This window comes from Hipposideros armiger, unplaced genomic scaffold, assembly GCF_001890085.2.
Source record: "Hipposideros armiger isolate ML-2016 unplaced genomic scaffold, ASM189008v1 scaffold_1225, whole genome shotgun sequence".
In the NCBI taxonomy this organism is placed as follows: domain Eukaryota; kingdom Metazoa; phylum Chordata; class Mammalia; order Chiroptera; family Hipposideridae; genus Hipposideros; species Hipposideros armiger.
The window spans coordinates 172613-192497 of NW_017732575.1; the positions used below are offsets into that span (position 1 = coordinate 172613).

The 19885-nt window shown below is 54.2% G+C and overlaps 1 protein-coding gene across 8 annotated transcripts in view; it reads right to left on the minus strand.

The window, feature by feature from the left end:
* Positions 1–19885, minus strand: part of SYNPO (synaptopodin) — a 51387-nt gene that overhangs the window by 4162 nt on the left and 27340 nt on the right. For 4 of the 8 annotated variants that reach the window (XM_019633012.1, XM_019633011.1, XM_019633009.1 and 1 more), the window contains one exon: positions 3706–6062. In XM_019633012.1, the coding sequence (XP_019488557.1) occupies positions 3706–6062 (2357 nt within the window). Of the gene's footprint in view, positions 1–3705; positions 6063–8117; positions 8150–12086; positions 12335–13282; positions 13366–19885 lie in introns of those variants that run through there. The other 4 variants (XM_019633015.1, XM_019633014.1, XM_019633016.1 and 1 more) reach the window with 4 other exon arrangements.

Here is a 19885-nt window from a genome sequence, read left to right on the forward strand (position 1 = left end):
TTTTTCCCAATCAAAAGGAACCAACAGACATAAAGTATATGTTTTCTCCAAACAATGCAGCAGTTCCTAGATGAGTCCAGACCCAGAATGTGAGCCCTTTAACCTGAAGAAGAACGCTGTACAGCAGTCTGAACAGATTTTTCATGGGATGGTAATGCTGGAGTGGCCCTGAGGGACCTCCTGGGGACATCCAAGGCCCCAATCAAGTAGGAAAGTTAAAGCTCAGCATGGGATCTATCCCCTTTGACTCCCAGGGTCAGAGCTGTGTAGAGGCCAGCCAGAGACACTGGGAGCTGCTCTGTCTGTGCGGCATCCCAGGAAGCTTTCGGTCAGCCCAGCTGTGGGAAGTGGGGCCAGAAGTTCATGATCAAAGCCTGTCAACATGCACCGAGGCAGCGTAACCAGGCAGAGTAACCAGGGCTGGGGCAGCGGGAGCTGTGATACCTGAGACCTCTCAGGGTTGTCTCGGCCCTTGGTGGCTACAAGGAGAAGGCAAGGGCCAGCAAGTGGAAGGAGTAACAGGGTTTACTTTCTCAAGCCTGGATTGAATGTTAAGGGCCGTGGTGAGCAGCTCCCCATCCTTTGGTGGTGGGCCAGAGCCTGACTTCATCGGAACTGCCATGGCTGGATACCGACTGTGTGTGTGCAGGGGAGGAAGTGGGGTGCACCATTCAAAACGGCTGTGGGAAATCAGAACTGTTCCCTTTCTGACAAAGATCTCAATGCACTGTATGCATGAGAACTCTTTGGAAATACACATGGGTGGAATTTCAGAAGGCCGCACCCACTTAACTCAGCACCAGCCCCAGAGAAGGGCACGTGTGTGGAGTAAAGGCATGAGTAGAGCAGAGTCAGACAGAAACTGTCAAAGACCCATCAGCTAGCTTCCTGACCACCTTATGGAATCCTTTATGGCATGGAAGGGAAAACTGAGGCCCAGAGCTGGGAAGAAGTTGTCTAAGGTCACATGAGGAGTCAGGCGCGGATCCGGGACTAAAACTCAGTTCTTCTGACTCTCAATGGCAGTTTGTTGCTCTCCACCAGGGGCAGAAACTCAGTGCTTTCAGGAGACAGGCAGGGACGAACATGGGAAATGGCCAGCTTTAGATAGTAGGGAGAGGAGGCGGGTACCCGAGGAAACTGGAAAGGGGATGCTCTGGCTAACGGCATTTAAATTCCACATGTAAAGAACTCAAACCTTGACCACCAAAGGTTGTGGGCTATCCCCATGCTCCCGAGCCTTTTTGGCCAAACTCCGACGGAGAAACCAGAACATGATTTCCACAGGATTCTGGTTCCTGGCGAAGAAAGGGCAGCCCTCCCTCCCGAGCCAGCACACACCTGTACCCACTGCTGATCCAGACACACGGCAGATACAGGCAGCACCGGAGACGCACCACACGTTCACACACAATAACTGAGCAGTCCTACCCTCCTTCCCAGGCCAGAATCAGGGAGGAAGAGGAGCCGGGACCACCGTTCAGCGAGCGCGAAAGAAAGAAAGAAGCAAGACAGATTTGAGGCAGAGTGTATTGAGAACAGGAGAGAAAACAAAGTTGGGGAAGGGCTCTGCCAGCCTGGCTGCAGGAGTTGCAGGATGGATAGTGGGCTCTTCCCTTGCTGGCCCTCAAGAATTTAAGTGAGCAGTGGTTTAGGGGCAGGGGCTTCGCTCTGTCCTGGGAGGCGCCTGGCATGAAGGAGCTGAGCTCACTCATGATTCCCCCACATATGCCCCTGTGTTCTGGGCAGAATGAACTCACTGGGAAGCCACCCCCGTTCCCATGGAGATGAGCCTGGAGCTCACGAAAACTGCAGGCTCAGCCCAGCATGGGCACCGCCTCCATCACCCCTCTTCCCACTGGGGAGCCCAGAAATAGGGCTGGGAAAGAGATAGTGGGTGGTGCTCGGGCCCCAGCCTTGGGAAGCTTCCATCTGAATTCTGCCTCTTGTGTCTGTATTCTCTCACCCCCACAAAGCCTGGTTTTGGGGGGCTGCTACACATCAAAGGTGTCAGAGTTGGTGAGGCTCTCAGACTATCTGACTCAACAACATCACTGTACTACGAATGGAAAAACTGAGACCCGAATATGCACCTGGAGTCAGTCTCTTACTCCCAACCTTTTCCTCAAAACCTTAAGGTCTCCTCCGTCCCGTCCCACTGAGCTGCTCTGCTCCTGCCCCAGCGCTTGCCACGCCCCCGCTGTCTCTAGGCAATGCTGTGCCTTAGCCACCCCAGCCCAAGCCTCTGATCCCCTGGCTCCTACAGCAGCTCATTCCAGCTACACCTTCCCCAGGATGCCCTTGCGGACATCTAATCTGCATCTGTCCTATGGCAACTGCCCATTTCCTTCCCCTCTCTTCCCAGGGGACTGTCATCACATACAAGGCCTTTCTCCCAAAGCACCAGCCTATCCTCTCAATCCTCACAAACTCTCATGGGTGTTAGGGTCCCTATTGTTTAAATAAGAAAACTGAGGTCCAGAAAGGGAAAGTGACTTGGCCAACGTCACACAGCAAATGGGAGGCTGAGGTGGGACCAGAACCCTCCTCTCCTGCGGCCCCTTCCATTGTAGGGAGGTGGCTACTTTATTTATTTATTTTTAGCTGAGCCATCCTGCCACCTGTTGGCAGCTCAGCAGCAATTCAGCTCGGGCGAACTCGAACCGCTGTTGCTCAGAGCTCAAACCCTTGAGCCGAGCTCTTAACCAACTGAGCCACTCAGCCAGCCCTGGGGATGGCTGCTTTAAATCAGGCAGATCGTGGCTGAGGTTGAAGCCAAAACAGCCAATGGATACATGGCTAGGGGACTCTCTCCTTGCTGCACACCCACATCTGCACATCCTCCTACAGAGCTCTGCTTCTGTCAGGGATCCCCTGGGACCCCACCCCCAGCCCAGAACACTGAGGGCAAGCCAGGTGGAACCAGGACGGAGGTCTGAGATGAACTGTTTTAGCTGTCCCAAAAGTGGAGCCAGGTGTTTGGAGAGGGCTTGGAGGCAGCTGAGCAGCAGGGCAGGGAAAGCGTCAGGCAGCAGTGGTGGGCTAAGTCCTCATCCAGCAGAAGAGCCCAGGAGAGAAAATGTGGAGGCCGAGGCAAAGCTCTCTGAAGCAGAGGAGAGGAAACGGTGTCCAGAAGGCAGAGGTGGAAAAGACAGACCCGTGGAGGTGAGAATCCAGCAACAGGCAAGAAAGATGCCAGGAGCTGAGGCCACAATGAGGGCGGCCACACTGGGGAAGCTGAGGAGGCAGCCCCTTGACTGGCTGGTTCCACAGACACTGGCAGGCTCTTTGCTCTAGAAGCCCCTGCGAGGGCCCCCTTCTAGGCCATTCCCCAGCAAGACGCTGGCATCCCTACAGCTCACAAAGGCCAAAGGAACCTCCAGCCTCAATCAGGGACCGCCAAGGGAGTTCTCTCTCCATGACTCTCCTCCCCACACAGTAGCAGACTTCACATCTCTCAGACATGGAGTTCCCTCGTGGTAGGGAACAGGCAGCTGCCACTCAGAGAGGGGAGGTGATGCTTAACATCACAAAGCTAGCCGGTAGCAGCATCAGCCCTTGAGCCCTGAGTCCATACTCCTGACTCTCAGCCCTGTGACACTTCTGCCGTATCTGCGCTCCCTCCTGCCCTCCGAGAGGGGGCCCTCACAGGCAGTGGGATCCCTGTGGGGTCCGTTACTTGAAGCAGAAGGAAGGCTTCCACACCTGAGCCTCGATCCCAGCATTCCGGGTGGAGAAGGAGGGCCTGGGGGCCTGCTTGGCTCGGGGGGACCAGGCCCTGGAGGGAGACACAGGGGAGATATCACTGCTATAGGTAGGGCTCATGGTAGTGGGCTGGAGGCCATCCTGGCCAGGGGCCGTGTAGAGGCCTGGTGAGGATCGGGAGGGCCGAGACAGGGCAGGTGACCGAGGGAGGGTCGCCTTGGGCAGGCTGGGCGTCAGGTCCAGGGAGCTCGGCTTGGCGGGCGAGGTGGCTCTTGGAGTGGCCTTGGCAGGTTCCTTGATGGGAGAGAGGACAAAGAGCGAGGGCCGCAGCTGGTACGGTGGCTGCGGCTGCTTGGTGGGCTCTGGGCGCAGGACTCCATTCTCAGGCAGGTAGCCGTGGTAGAGGGAGGCAGGCGGGGTCCGAGCCGGGCTTCGGGACGCCACTCGGAGGCTGCCAGGGGCATTTGTGGAGTACTTCCAGGACGAAGGCAGGGACATAGTGGGTGAAGGGCAGCGGGCCAGGTCGGTGTGGCCCGAAGACTCGATGACATACTTCTCCATGCGGGACTGGCGGCGAGCGTAGAGCTCAGCCCCTTTCCCAGAGGCCTCAGACAGGTTCTGGTTGGGTTTGGGCTTTGGCTTGGCCTGGATGCGTGGGGACTTGAGGCAGGAGGCCCACTCGGGAAGAACATCCTCGGCCGCGGCGGGGCTGGCCCTGTCCCGGGGCGCGGGCTCCTGCTGGAAGTTGGAGGCCTCAGCTCCCAGTGCAAAGGGCTCCTCCTCCACACCAGCCTCTCCCTGGTCCCTCTGTCTCCGCTTCTCATCAGCCGTCTGTACCAGATCCAGCAGGTCTGGATTCGGGGTCACCTTGGGCTTCTCCACGAAGGTGAACATGGATTTCCGGCTGCTTCTTCGGGCCATCGACTCCTCCAAAATGCCTGTCTTGCTGGTGGGAACTCCCTGACCCTTCAGATGGGAAGGTTTAGGGTCAGAGCTGGGGTACAGGGCAGAGTAAGAGGGGGGAGACCTAATCCGGGAAGCCACGGGGGCTGTGGACAAGGTCTCGGCATAGGTAGGGGGTGGGGTGAAGTTCCCCAAAGGGCGTCTCTCCAAGGCAGGGCTTCGCTGTGCCACAGGCCTCCTCTCCACCATGGGGCTGTGGGACATTACATGTCTTTGTGGTCGAGGGCTCCTGTCCACCATGCTGTGGGTCTGGGGAGCTGGGGCCATCCCCCCGAGATGTCGTCTCTCTACCATGGGGCTCCGCTCCACCTGGCTGGTATTCCCTGATGCCTGGATCCCAAAGGGCCTGGCCGTCCTGTTGACCACAGATGGGGGCTTGGCCAGCGTGAGGTGGACCTCGCTGTACAGCTTGGTGGGTGTGGTGGCGACTGTCTGCCCAGACGTCTCTTGTTCTGCTGATGCTGCTGGGGCACTGGGCTGGACATCGATGGGCGGGGAGCTGGACATGAAATCTGGGGCTGGGGGCCCAGAACTAGAGATGGGAGTCGCTTCTCTGGAGAAGGTGGTGGTCGGTGGAGCTGATACCTTCTCGAGTAGGAGCGTGCTGGGTCTCGCCTCCACCGCCAGCTCCTGGGACTGCCCGTCAGCACACAGCGTGCTGGGCTTGGAATCTGGCACTATGTCATTTGGTGGGAGCTGTGCCTCTGAAGTATTCTGTTGGATGCTAGAAAGCGGCAGGCTCTGAGAAGCGACAGTTGCCGGTGGGTTCTGATTAACATCTGTGGCTGGCAGGTTGTGGCTGCTGTTAGAAGCTGGTGCAATGAGTGTGGCACTGGGTGAGGGAAGGTTTTGGTTGACATCTGCAGTTGGGCTGTGGACCTCAGCCGGAGGCAGGGTTGGTGGGGTCTGCTGGGCTTCTCGGTTCTGGGACAGGTGAAGCCCATTGGCCATCAGCAGGGCTGCGTTCTCCTTTAAATAAACCACCAGTGGTACCTCCTCCTCCTCACTGGCCACCTTCTCCAGGTGCCGCAACAAACTGGCTTCCTCTGAGCACCCCTCCATGCTGTGACCAGAGACCCCTAGGTCAGGACTCTGGCAGTCAGGGTTCCTTGGAGGGCTGGGCTCGGGAAGTGAGTTGGGACTCAGGCTGAACCCCCGGGCATGGCCTGTGGGGCTGGCAGGGGGCACTCTGAGGGACTCCTGGCTGGACTTCTGTCCCCTCCGGCCGTGGCTTTCCAAGGTAAACTCATTCACCCTCTGTCGGCGCCTATTGAAGAGCTGGACACCGCGGGAGTTGGAGCTGGGAGGGGTGGTCAGCTGGGCTGCGATCTGCTGGCTCCGAGCCTTGGCCTCTTTCAGATCCTTCTCGGTGAGGCTAGTGCTCCGGCCCAAAGCTGCAGGGAGGGACAGGGGCCCGGTTAGCAAATGGGAATGTAGAGCCATGGGGTTACACAGACAGTCAGATGGTCACCGTGCCCCCTCCTACAGATGATCTGTTCCTCTGCATTTGATCTTTACTCACTGTTTCCTAGAATCCCCGCTACTCCTAAGGATCCCCGACCCAACCATCATGGCCCAACTCAAGTGCCACCACCTTTGTAAAACCTTCCCTGATGACCCTTTCAGGATTAACTGGCCCCTCATTAGGATTCCCCTGAAGGTTGCTGATATAGCACGTTACCAAACTTAGGAAGAACACCTCATCTTAGCAGTCTAGGCTCCACACATCACTGACTCCTCTCTCACTAGGCTCTGCCCTGCTGGTTTTCTTCCTGTTCCTTGAAAATGACAAGTTTGTTCCTGCCCCAGGGCCTTTGCACTTGTTGTTCCCTCTGTTTGGAACAGTTGGCATTCCATGTTGGTTCCTTCTTGCTACTCAGGACTCACTTGAATGTCACCTCTCTGGAGGGGACTTCCTCTGTAATCAGCCCTCTCCTTTCCTATCCCATGTCTTTGTTTTATTTTCTTTGTGGCGTTTACCACAATTCTGAATTAACTTCTTTATACATTTCCTTGTTTATCATCTGTCTCCCCACCCAGAACATAAGCTCTAAGAGGGCAATGGCCTTGTTTGATTTGTTCAGCACTCAAACCCTGGCCCTTAGAATAGTGCCTGGCATAAAGTGGGCACTCAGTAAGCATGAATGAATCCCCAGGACATTTTCTATGCGTCTTTCTTAGGGCCCTTTACACTTTCAAACTCATAATATAGTCATTTGCTAACACTAACACTTCCTCTTTTTAGAATAGGTGGTCTCAAAAATAAAATAAAGCAAAAAGGTATACAGTGAAAAATGTCCCTCCAACCCTTAGCTCCCCACACCACAAATCAGGTTAGAAGAGTTATTAGTTTTTTTTCTATGTCCTTGCAGAATTTCTTACCATTGTTATTTAAACAATCATTTTTAAATTCTCATATTTTAATAAAATATGAATAAATATGAATATGAATAAAATAATAATAAAAGTAATAAACTGGGCTAATTTCAGCAGCAATTATACGAGAACATTGCATTCCTTCATTTTATTCTCACAAGAACACTAGGAGAGGAGCATTATTCGCCCCTGTCTTACAGAAGCAGAAAATGAGGTTGAGACTTGTAAATAACTCACCCAAATTCACACAGCAAAGGGTGGCAAAGCTAGAGTCAGAACCAGTTCTCTTTGGGTTCACATCCCATGCTCACGCTGCCTGCTTAACCCAAAAGCTCCCTTTGGGACATACATGGGACAGAGTCCGTGGGGGTCAGAGTTCATTCAGTCTGGGGCTGGAGTCTGGGGCCTGCGGTCAGGGATCAGGCTGGGGGCAGACCCCTATTAACATGTAAGTTCACCGTAGGCAGCCATTTCTCTTTATATCCCCAGTGCCCAGCTGGCACACAGTCGGTGCTCAATTTATGCTTATTGAACAATGACTAGACAAATGGAAACATGAACAAACTGACCGATGGACAGATGGAGGGGGCAAGCCGTGGCCAGGGTTAGCAGCTCACTCAGTGGCTGGGAAAATTCCTCCCTCCGTCCCTCCCTTGTGCCCCCACTGTGGGAAGCTAATTAGTTCTTGAGGAATCTGACCTTGCTCTCCCTCCTCCGTCACCCTCACCCTCGTTAGCACTGGCCATGACATGCAGAGTGAGTCTCCAGGGACAATCTTTCTAGGCATCCTGCCAGGGAGGCTCAGGACTCATGGCCTCTCAGAGCTGGAAAGCCCCTGGTAAAGGAGTGATTTCACCACCACTCACATTTTACAGATGCGGAAACTGAGGTCCAGAAAGTGGCACAAGGTAGAGCTCCCACCAGGGTCAGCAGGGAGGCCACACAGAGCCGAGTGGCTGCAGGCAGCAGTTTCACTGGCCCCGGGCCCAGCAGTCACAGGCTCTCTGGCCCCAACCTCCTTCTTTCTTCTTCCCATCAGGACCTGGCTCCCTCACCCCCAAATACACACACACCTGTGCCCACCTGTCCAGAACAGGGAGAGCACACGGCCTGCCCCACGTGCTGCTGACACCTGCCCCCTCCGGGTGGGGCTCCTCTCTTGCCTCGATCACCCCATCTATAAAAGATGAAGGGTTTGGGGGTTTGGCCAGCCTGCTCAGCTAGGGGGCGCTTAGGTAGGGGGAAGGAAGTCCCTCAGGAGGGCCCTGAGAGGTGCTCGGCTCATGCAGTGTCATCTCCTCCGCTCTGCTTAGAAACCAGGCCTCCTGGCCCAAATCTGGGCTCTGCCATTTACTAGCTGTATGACCTTGGCAAGTCACTGGACCTTTCAGACTCAGCTTCCTTAACTGAGAAGGTGATAAAAGCCCTGATGTTAGGGATGGGAGGCCACAAGGAGCTCACGGATGCCACGGGGGCTTATTGTCATCAAGCCCAGGTGCGTAGGGAAGACGGCTCATGCTGCCCTGGGATGAGCTGGCACTGGTGACCCCACTTTACTCCCTGGAAGGGGTCAGAGCTTCTGCTAGCGAAGGAGGTTCGCTCCACAGATTGGGGTCCTGAGAGGAGAGGTTGATGCTTTTAAGGCCACACAGCAGGGGGTTCCAGAGTTCTGGGGTGGGGGACAGGGATTACTGACCCAAATCACAGAACCTCAGTGTCTCAGAGATGGCTGTCACTGGGTCCAATTCCTGTGACCCTAAAACCATGCCCCTGAGGGTCTAAGCCTCTGTTTGCACACTCAGTGGACAAGGCGCTCACTTCCCTGAAGAGGTGCCTTCCACTAGGAAACATTCATCAGCTATAAAGTGGCTCTTTACATTAACCTCCACCTCTCGAAGTGGTTCTGCCCCTACTGCCACACAGAGAAAAAGCTTCCTTTCTCTAGCCTGACAGCCCTGCAGAGATTCATAGACACAAAGCACATCCCCATGGGGCATGGTCAGGATAAACATCCCTAGTCCCACCAATGTTTCTTATGACACACTGCAGCCATCGCAGCTAACAATGGCTTCTTGCTGTGTGCCCAGACATGTGCCTTATGCATATTGTCTTATTCGATTCCCATGACAACCCACCCTATGAAGCACAAACTATTATTATCCACTTTTCAGTGATGAGAAAACCAAGGCTCAGAGAGGTAAAGTGAGCTGCCTAAGGTCACAGAGCCAGAAGGTAGTGGAGCTGGCTCACCCCTGGCTCTGCGTGACTCTTAGAGAGCCCCAACCTTTCCAGCTAGCAGGTTCCCACAGTGCGAGGCTCATAGAAAGTGCTTCCGTGTTTGAATAATCCAGAACTCTGAATGTCCCTGCACTTCTCTGTTTCTCCTCACTTCTCTGTTTTAGTCCTATTCCCAGGCTGGTTCTAAAGGCCATGGGTTTAGAAAATGCTCAAATGGCAGAGCATGAAGGCCCTCAGGGATAAGCTGGCGTGGGAGGCTTAGAGAAGAAAGAGTCACAAGAGGAGGCTGTGGGCCTGGGTCCCGTCTGCTGACCCCCAGCTGGGCTTGGAGCCTTCCCCATGCTGCTGTTTTGGGACCAGAGGCACATGGCAGAAAAGGCCAGGGGAGAGAGAGTCTTTGCCCCTGATGAAGCTCCTGTGCCCTCCACCCCAGCCTGCAGTGACTCCTCGGAAAAGGAATTTGGCAGGAGGCTTGGACCAGACCCAGCCAGCAATCCAGACCATTGTTGCCACCCTGCATAAACAAAGCTGAGACAAGAGGGGCTGGGCAAACCACAGGCACTCCAGAGTTCCCCACTGCAGGACACCAGGGGAGGCAGTTCCATCCAAAATCCCCCAGACGAGGGAACTGCCACCCCTGGAAATGCCCCAGCCAGCGAGTCCAAGATTGTGCTCCCTGGTGTCAGAGAGGCAGGAAGTGGCCAAAGGCCACAGGGGACAGGAACCCCGCTGAGCCCCCCGTATTCCTGGCTGCAGCCTACACCTGTGAAAGTTATAACACACCCCTGTTCTCTAAGCCACTGCAGGGCCAGGTTGGGGTACTGGCCCTTGAAAGACCCACCCTGGACAATGGATCAGGAGCTCTGAAAACAGGCCTTCAGGAGAGGTAGGGGTGAGGGCAGGGACAAGGAAGAGCTGCCCAGGGACAGGAGACCAGGATCCAACAGGATTAAATCCCTAAGTGGGGTGAGGTGTGTGTGTGTGTGGGGGGAGGGCGGACAGGAAGCTCTGAGTGGCGTTAGAATAAGGTTGCAATGGCTGCTATAATTATAGAGCCCTTACTACAGCTCAGGTGCTGTGCTATGTGCTTTATACTCATCATCTTTTTTGATCCTCCCAACAACCCCCAGAGATAACTGTTATTCTTCCCAGTTTGCAGATGAAGCCAGAGCTCAGAGACCTGACCAGGGTCATACAACTTACAAGTAGTAGAGCTGGGATTCAAAACTCAAAGTCTGGGGCCAGCCGGGTGGCGCGATGGTTAAGATCCCACATATGAGGGCCAGTGACACTGCCCTCCACAGCTAAGATGCTGTACAACAGCTCAACCTGGAGCTGGGCTGCTGTGAGTCGCCAGCGACAGCGTAGGCTGCAGCCCCTGTGGCAGTGGGTTGTCATGGGCTACCGTATGTAGCCAGCAGCCAGCCAGCGTGAGCGGCCAGCAGCCGCAGTGAGCAGCCATCCAGAAGCCGGTGACTGATCTGCCTCACCCGGGAAGAGCGCAATGATGGTGCCAACTTGGGCCAGTGAAGCAACATCCTCCACAACTAGACTGAAGAACAAAAGGACAGCAACTTGTCTGTTCCCCTTTCCCCAATTCCCCAGCACTGTTCCCATCCCCGCAGTTCCCCAATAAAAATCTAAAAAAACACCAAAAAAAAAAAAAACACCAAAAAAACCCAAAACTCAAAGTCTGGTTGCTGAGTCTCATTTCTTAACCACTCTGCTTTCCAGACCCTGACTCGAGGGCGGGGCACCAACAGAGGCTCCAGTGCTCCTGGACGATGGTCTGCAGAACCCTCGGTTTCCTCAACTCATGATCAATGCCCCCAGCAGTGCCCTCTCCCCTGCATATTCAGCTGCCTAGAACAACTTATACTTTTCTGTCTTCCTCTCAGAGGAGCTGATGAACTCATTCTTACTACGGTAGAAATGACTGCTAGGACATATAGGACTAATGGAATGGGAAGAGCATGGTGTTGGGAGTCAGGAGGCCTGAGTTCTAGCTGTACTCAGACAGGGATACACCCTTCCTCCCGCCCCATCAGCTCTGTAGGCAGCTGCCTGTTCTGCCTACCATCAGGCCTATCTGGACGAAGGATCCGAAGGAGGGAGGTAGGGCAGGGCAAGGAGGCCAGAGCAGAAGGTCAAGACAGGGAAAGAATTCAAGGAAATGTTTCTTCACACGGCTGCCGTCGATGGGAGTGTCTAGGCCGTGGGTAGGGTGGAGTGGAACAGGGAGCCAGAGGTAGGAATAGAGACTGGCTGGAGGCAGCCCACTGTGGCAGCCTGGGAGTCTTGGCAACGGGACAGGTAAACAGGCTGGGTAAACTGCCCCCCTGGTGGGATCAGGAAGGAACCAATGACTGGCCAGTGTACAACCTCTGGCTCAGCTGGGGGCAGGAAGATGAACTGGGCCTGAGTAATGACCTGGCTACCTTGCCAGCCTCTGTCCCATATCCTCCCAGTTAAAAGGAGGAAATGACACAGACTCTATTCCCCAGGGAGTTCTCCATCCATGCCAAAGTCCTGGTGAGTGTAACCTCACTGAGTCCCAGCAGACTGCCAGATCTCCTCTCAGGAAAACAATAATTCATACTAAGGGGGGAAGGACTACCAGGACATGGGGGTGCACAGAAATGGGAATGGAGAGCCCTAGAACTAGCTCCTGCCTTGCCGCTAGCAGGCTGGCAGAAGTCACCATATGCCTCTCCCTTGATGCCCCAGAAGGGAACTGAGACCAGAGAGGGATGCCATAGGCCCTAAGCCACACACCCCAAACCACAAAGGCTCATCTTACTCACTCTGTTTGGGTCCTCCCTGCAGCCCAGCTTTCTCCTGGGTGCTGAGCCGACCTTGGTTCTCAAAGCCTCCGGGAAAGGCAGCCAATGGCCTCACTGACTGAGAGGAAAATCCCACATCGACAGTAAGGCGGAGGAGCTCGATGTGACTTTTCTCCTCCACAGATGACTCAGCTGAGCTCTTTATCGGGAAAACCGATTTTGCAACAGTCTTTTAAATGGCCTCTCCACCTCCAGTCTCTCCTCCGCCAATCTACCCACCCCATGCCACCAGATTCAGCTTCTCCCGCTTGGCTCCACTCATGTCTCTCTCCTGCCCCCCCACCCAGAAGATCAAGCAGCAAGTCCTCATGGGGGCATGCAGGGCCCCTGATGTCAGGGCCTACCTGAGAACTTGCTGCCCTGCTCTCTACGCACTCAGCAATGGCCAGAGGGAATCCAGTGGCTTGCGGTTCCCATACCTGTGCTGTGAGTTCCTGCCTCCAACTGTGGGGTTTGCACAGACATCTCCCACCGGAATCCTTCTTTGTCTCACATCCTTTCTACATGCTCCAGCCTTCCCGCCTAACTTGAATGCCACCATCCCCTCCAAAAAGCCTTCCCTGACCCACCACTCAACAACCTCATTACTTTGCACTTGATTCATTTTAGTGAGAGTTACCCTTTAGGGCATGCTTGCCACAGGCCAGGCCCTTGCTTCATTTACAGCAACCCATGAGGTCAGCAGGACCCTCATTTCCGTATTGAGGAAGAAACAGCTCAGAAGGGTGAAATGACTTGCTCAAGGTGGCACAGCTAGTCAGAGGCAGAGTTGGCGTTCAAACCCAGGGTGGCCCAGGGTCAAGTCCAGGGTCCATCGCTTGGGCCACGCTGCCTCCTCCCAATGTTTGCTTTGCAGCAATCGGGGTTTGGATCTACTTTTCCCCCAGAGGCTGCAGGAGGCTCGGAGGCAGGGGCCTCCACTGCCTCACTGCTGTGTTCCTCCCTTGCCCCCCCCCACACACCTTCTGCAGTGCTCACAGAATAATAATGAAGTTGATGAGGATGACAATAGCCAACATGTGAGGAGCGCCAGACGCTACCAGGCTAACTAACGGTCTAGCATGTATTTTCTCATCGAATCTTCACAGCAGTTCATAAGGGAGGCTCCCTTACCTATTTGATGAGGAAAACGAGATCCCGAGAATTAGTGAACTCACCCCAGGTCCCACAGTCAGCAAGGGGCAGGCAGAGTGGAGTTACAGCCGGGAGTCTGACTGATCCCAAGCCTGGGCACCTCCTCCTAAAGAGCTCTGCCCACAAAGCACGCTCACGTTCCCCACCCACTGTCCCAGCCCCAACCCAACTGCCACTTCCTCCAGAAAGCCCTCATCAGTCCATTCAGACTCCTAGATCAGTGCCCAGGAGCGTCAGAGCAGGAGGACTCTTGCAGAAACAACACATTGAGAAAGCTCAGAAACCAAGGCTGGAGGGGGAGGAGGCCCGGCCTGACCCGACTCCTGCTATCTCCCTGCTGGCAGTGAGTTGGGATCAGGCAGAGCAGGATGGGTGGGTTGGGGGGAGCCTAAGACAAGAGCTCCTAACTCGGCTTGGGCCTTGGCTGGCAGCTATCCTTGTAAGCGACAAGCACTGCTCACAGCTGGCTGACCAGGGTCCTGCTGTGGGGTCTACCCCTCCCGGGGACCAGGAGCCACCACTTCCCTCCTGCCTTTCCTACCGGCCTAAATACTAATCTACAATTGATTTTCAGGGACTTGGAAAAGGTGACCCAGAGAGAGGCAGGCTCAGCCCCAGGTGTTTAGCAAACTGGAAAGGGCTGGTTCACCCAGAGCCAAGCTCGCACCCAGGCTCCCTGCTCCCAGTCCAGCCCTGCTAAGCCAGGCCTGCCCCCTAAGCCCTCTCTTCCTGCCTCAGCCTCCATCATCCCAGCCCCAGGAGCCTTGGATGCCCAGAAAGGACTGCCACACCCTCCCTTCCAGAGAAAACACTTAATCCAGGAGACAAAAAGGTGAAGAACCAGGGCTGGGAGTGACGGTTTCCCCTGAACTGTGCCTTTGCTAGGGGCGGGGCTGGGCCTAGGTCATTTCTGGGTCCCCAGCCCCCAGCCCAGGGCCTGGCATACTCTGGGCCCTCTGCAGAGATGTAGCTCCCCCTCTGGGCCCTGGGGCAGCCTGGGGCAGCAGCTGGTCCCCGTCCTCTGTAAATGCCCCAGACTCAACAGAGGCCATCACCCAGCAGGGTTTGAATAAGTGTTGACTAGATAAAGGAGGAGGAGGCTCCCCTAGTCCAAATCTACCTTCACCTTTTGTTCCACCATTCCTCCCGGCAGACGCATTCTAGATTCATCTAGATCCCAGATATGTCTAGATGCTAGATCAGTATCTAGAGGGTGGTTCCTGGGGGGCTAGGGGAGAGGGAGGGAGGGAGGGAACAAGTCTGTGGGGGAACAGGGAGAAGAAACCTCACATCACAGTGTTAGGCATAAAAGCGGAATATTCTACTAAGTGCCAGGAGAATATAGAGCCTAAGAGTGAGAGGAATTAGGATGAGGCAATCTAGGAAATATTCCTGGAGGGGGTGGCGTATGCTCTAGGTCTTGAAAGGTGGAGACGCGGAGGCATTCCAAGCAATGGGACAGCCCAGCTGAGGCCGGAAGGCCCAAGGCAAACCCTACCCCACTCCCCTACTCACACCCCACCCGTACCCCAAATCAAGACCAGGTAGACAGGAAGGCATCTTTGACAGGGGAACATGGCTGTAGGCTTGCCCAGAGGCTGAGGGTGAACGGGTTAGTTCAAGTAGAGTTCCACAGGAGCTATGGCATTACAAGGCTCATGCCCAGGGGCTAGAAGCACTATGGTGTCTGCCTTGGGCCTCTGGGTGGGTTACATAACTGCCCCACGCCGGGGCCACATTTTCAGCCGGGGACCCTCCACGGCCTCAGCCTCGGCAGCCTCAGCCATCTGTCTCGGCTGCTTCCCTCGTATAGAAGAGGCCGCCCAGCAGCCCAAAAGCGAAAGCCAGCGCCCTGTGGTAAATTCCCCACATTCCTTCCTCACAGAAAAATAAATAACTCGGGAGAAAAAACGCAGGAGGAATGGTAACGACGGCCCAAGCACGCTGGAATCGCAGCGCGGCGGGTAAAAAGCGGAGGGAGCCCGTCCTGGGCTGAGGCCGTGTCGCTGCTGCTTCTGCCCAGAAGGGGTCCTCACCCAAGGGGCTCTCGGACTGACGAGCACGCCCGCAGCCCCTCGGGGCTCCTCCAGGCTGTGCTCATTAGCTCCGGATCTCAGGCTGGCTGGCAGCTGCAAAAGAAGGCCTGGGACTCCACTCCTAGGTCAGGGCAGGTGGCCTCTGCAGGCAAAATTGTCAGGGGCTTGGTCCACCTCATTTTTTTCAGGTTGCTGTTTACTGAGCGCTTCTAATTTTCCAGGTGTTCAGTTTAAGTATTATTATTTCATGTTGTTATATTTTATCTTCTCAAACTGTGAACTGGGAGTACTGTTATACACCTTGTACAGATGAGAAAACTGAGGCTCAGAGAGGTTTTTGCGACTTGCCAAGTTTATTCGGCCAGTGGGTGGTCAGGGGTCTCCACTTCCGCCTCTCACTCTCATGTCTGTTGGGCCCACTTGCCCTCCCCTAGACAGCCCTCCTTTACCAAATCTAACCAGAGGTGCTGGCTGTTCCCCTCACAGGTCCTGCTCAACAAGGCACCCTGTGCAACCTTTAGTAAATCACTTGCCCTCTCTTGAGTGCCAGCTTCCTCATCAGTAAAACAGGGATGATAAAATCTGCTTCGCAGGGCCGCTGCTGAGCAAATGAGATGCAGAAATGATTTCTGCAGTATACAGCACTGTGCACCCCTGAGGGGGATTTAACTCAGCCTTTTGCACAAACCCACCTCTGCATAACTACCAGGCTAGGGCTCTGTCTCCCTCCCTTCTCCAGCCCTCTCTGGGTCTGGTCTCACTCTCCTGCTTACCTTTAGGCACAGCCCAACTTCCCTCATCCTCACCCGCTCACCTCCCCAGCATCTTCTACAAGGGGACCCCAGAGCCAACCTCTAGCCAATGTGCTGTTGCAGAGAGAACTGAGTGTGAATCTCAGGTCCGCCTCTTGCTAGGTGTGAGTGCCCAGGCTCCTTGGAGCAGTCCCCAGGTCCAAGACTCCTGGGAGGGAAGATGCAGCTGATGCTGGCTCCTACCCTCAGTACACAGCCCTGCAGCCAGGAGGGCCGTGAGGCCCTGGGTGTGCCAGAGGCTGCTGACCCGGCCATGCCCCCCCATGCCATTCACTAATTACCAGGCATGTTCGGCTCTCCTCCAGCAGGAGGAGTCTCTTGCTGGAGGAGAGGCGAAATCATCTAGTCTTGCCCTCCCCTTGTCCCTCAATCTGCAAAAAGAAAAACACAGGAGGTCAGAAGGTTTGGTTCCAGTGTCTGTCCTGTCACAGTTTGGGGAGACACCGGACTAATTCCTTACCCACTTTGGGCTTCAGTTTGTTCATGTGTTCTAAGAAGGGACTGGACGGGACCACTGATTCCTAGAGGGTCATGCCCCTACACCTCTAGTGGAAGCAAAAGGTGGTGGTACCCTGATAATTAAAATTTTAATAATTATGTTCATTTCACATGTGTATTAAAAAATGAGCGTAACAAACACACCAAACCTGTAAAATGTATATTACTGTTTAGGAAGAGGTAAACGTAGATATTTCAGTAACAAAAGTTAGACAATGTAAAGAAAATAAGTAAGTCTAGGTGGTACATGGATTCTGTCATTCAACCAATATTTATTGCACACCAACTAAGGGCCCGGCACTATTCACAGCCATGAAGAGAAACAGACAAAAATCCCTGCTTGCATTCTAGCTAGGGGAGCAAGACAATCCATGTATGAGTAACTAGACAAGTATAATAAGTCAGATGGTAGATGCTATAGAGAAAAATAAGGCAGGGATGGGAGTGGTTGCAAAGGTAAATATAGTAATCAAAGTAGGCGTCACTGAGAAGTCACACCTGAGTAAAGACGTGAAGAAGGTGAGGGGCAGGGGAAGCATGTGTGTGCCTAGGGAAAGAGGGACCAGGCAGAGGGAACAGCAAGTGCTAAGGTCCTGAGGCAGGCTCGCACCTGGCAGGTATGAGGATGGGACACATAATGTGGAGGTGGGGCACAAATGAGGAAACAGGTTCTCTAATGGCCCTTCTATCTCTGCCCTTTGGGATCTCAGGGACCCACCTGCATTGCAACCATTTGTACACACACACACACACACACACACACCCTGCAGCACATGCATTCCCAATAGCCTCTGAATGTAGCAGCCTATCCTCCCCTGCACACACACCCATGCACAGAGGTGCTGCTTGCTTCACACCTGCACTACATGAAGCAGATTGTGCATGCGTGCGCACACACACAGAGGGCAGAACCTACACATGAATATGTGTACACTGAGCTCCTGCAGGTACGCACGTGGAGACACAGGTACGCAGGTGGCAGACTGGCACAGATGCACATGCAGCAGGTACACACACATCTTGTGGGCGGGCACAGGTATCTCCCTCCCACCAGCCTCCAGGTAACGGAGCTACCAGACAACCCTTGCCTGGAGGGCACATGCTACTAGAGCATGGTAAGAGCACCGCCAATGGTGTGGTTTCAGTTCACCTCCTCAGCGTCTCTTCACTCAGTCATGGCTTCCCTTTCCCAGGAGTACATTAAAATCTGCCATCTGGTGCTCAAATGTCCCAGGGGATCATGAAGCTGTAGGGAATGTCCCCTTTTCTACCGCTACTGCAATTAAACAGATAAGCCATGTCAAGCGCCTAGCACAGCACCGTAAAAGTTACCAGCTGCTACCAGCATCGCCACATGTCGCAGTCATCGCCACCCTTGGCTTCATCCCTTCGGGATGCTGGGGGCAGCTGAAGAGTAGGAGGAAAGGGCTGGACTGGGAGCTGCAGACTGGACTGGGAGCGCCAACTCATTGTGAGGCCTCAGGCAAGTCTCAACCCCTCTCTGGATCAGGTCCAAACCCTGCAGTGCTGCAGGGTCCCTCAGGGAGTGAGTCCAAAATGCAGATTTCTGGGCTCCTTGGGCCTTATCACCTCATCCCATATGGTTCTGACTTCCAGCCCACAGTGTACCTATCCTTTCATTCCAGGTTGACAAAAATTCTGGACACACATGATTTTGCCAATAACTCGGGGTTCATGGAGAATGGAAAAACCTCAACCAGTTAATGTCTTTCCAGTCATAAGGGCCTCCTCACTGGGCAATGCAGGGGTTCCCAAAGCCCTAACACTACATCTGCTATTTGATCTGAAATGGTCTTTCTGTTCTAGCCTGAGTTCGAACTCCAGCTGAGCAGATCACCAGCTCTGGTGGCCTTTAGCAAGCCTTGTATGTGCTGAGCCTCAGTTTCCTCATCTGTAAAACGGTCTCCTAATTCCTACCCTGCAGGGTGCTTGTGAGGATTAGGTCTCATATGTGCAAAGTGCCCAGCATCAGGCCTGGCACATACACTCCTGCGATGACACAGCAGCATTACTCACAGATTAAGTGTGAGCTCCTGGAAGGCAAGAGTCCCGTCTCATTCATCAGTGTGGCCACACCAACAACATGTAATATGTGCTCAATAAATACGTGCTGATGAACGAAGAAAGGACATCACCAAAGCAACCTCTCTCCTAGTCCTAGTTTACCTTTGTATTTCGTGACTCATTTCCCCACTCCTCAGGCTGGAGGCGCTGAGTGGGGATGGTCAGGGCCAGAAGGGGTGGGTTATGGTTCCTGGGAAGTGCCCTCCCGTCTGCCAAGGCAGTGACGAAGGCCGCCCAGGGAGAGCCATGTTCTGGGAGCCCGGAATGTAATCCTGTTGACTCAGAGGCATAAATTATGCACTAGCATGTTCTCTTCTTGCCACCCTGTCATGTTAAGAATAGCACCGGCTACCCTTTCGGGATTCCATGGAGAAGAGAGCAGGACACCAAGATGGGGACAAGCAGGGAAAGACATTGCTAGGCTGTGGACTGGCCAGCACCCTCCCTCCAAGTCCATCTTTCCAAACCCGTGAGACAGAGGACCCTGGAGGTCAGAGCTGAAAAGCCTTAGAGGTTCCTGGTCGGGAGCGCTCAAGTGATAAGGAAGAGGTCTGAGAAGATGGATGCAGCCTCTTTATCAGAACTGATTTTTCTTTTCCTCCTCCCTCCTGATGCCCATTCTAATAAAACCCGGTCCTTCAACCCACCCTCTAGCCCACCTTCTCGCTCCCTCTTCATGTGATGAATAAATACAGAGCGGGCTCCCCTTTACATGTTTCCTACGTAAAACTCTGGAGAGAAAGGGAGATTCTATAGCTTTTAATTTGATTTTTTGTTAAGTTTAAAAACGACTGACCTAGAGCAGTGCTTCCCATACGGTAATGCACATAGTAATTACTCAGGGATGTTGTTAAATTGCAGATTCTGATGCAGGAGGTCTGGGGTGGGGCTGAGAGCCTGTATTTCGAAGCAGTTCCTGGGTGATGCTAGTAGTGCATCCGTGGGCCATACATTGAGGATAGAAAAACTAGAGTATTTCGCTGTAAAACAGAAAGAGAAACCGAGGTCCAGAGACGGAAAGGGATGTGCCCAAGAGCATACTGCAGAACTGGGCTCAGAACACAGGCCTCCCGATTCCTCCTGGGGGTGGGCTTTGGGGTTGAATGGAGGTGCCTGGAGTGGAGGGGAGGACAGGCAGCAGTTATAGGCAGTGGGAGTTGGTCCAGGGACAGGCCTTCATTCAGCCAAAAAGCTG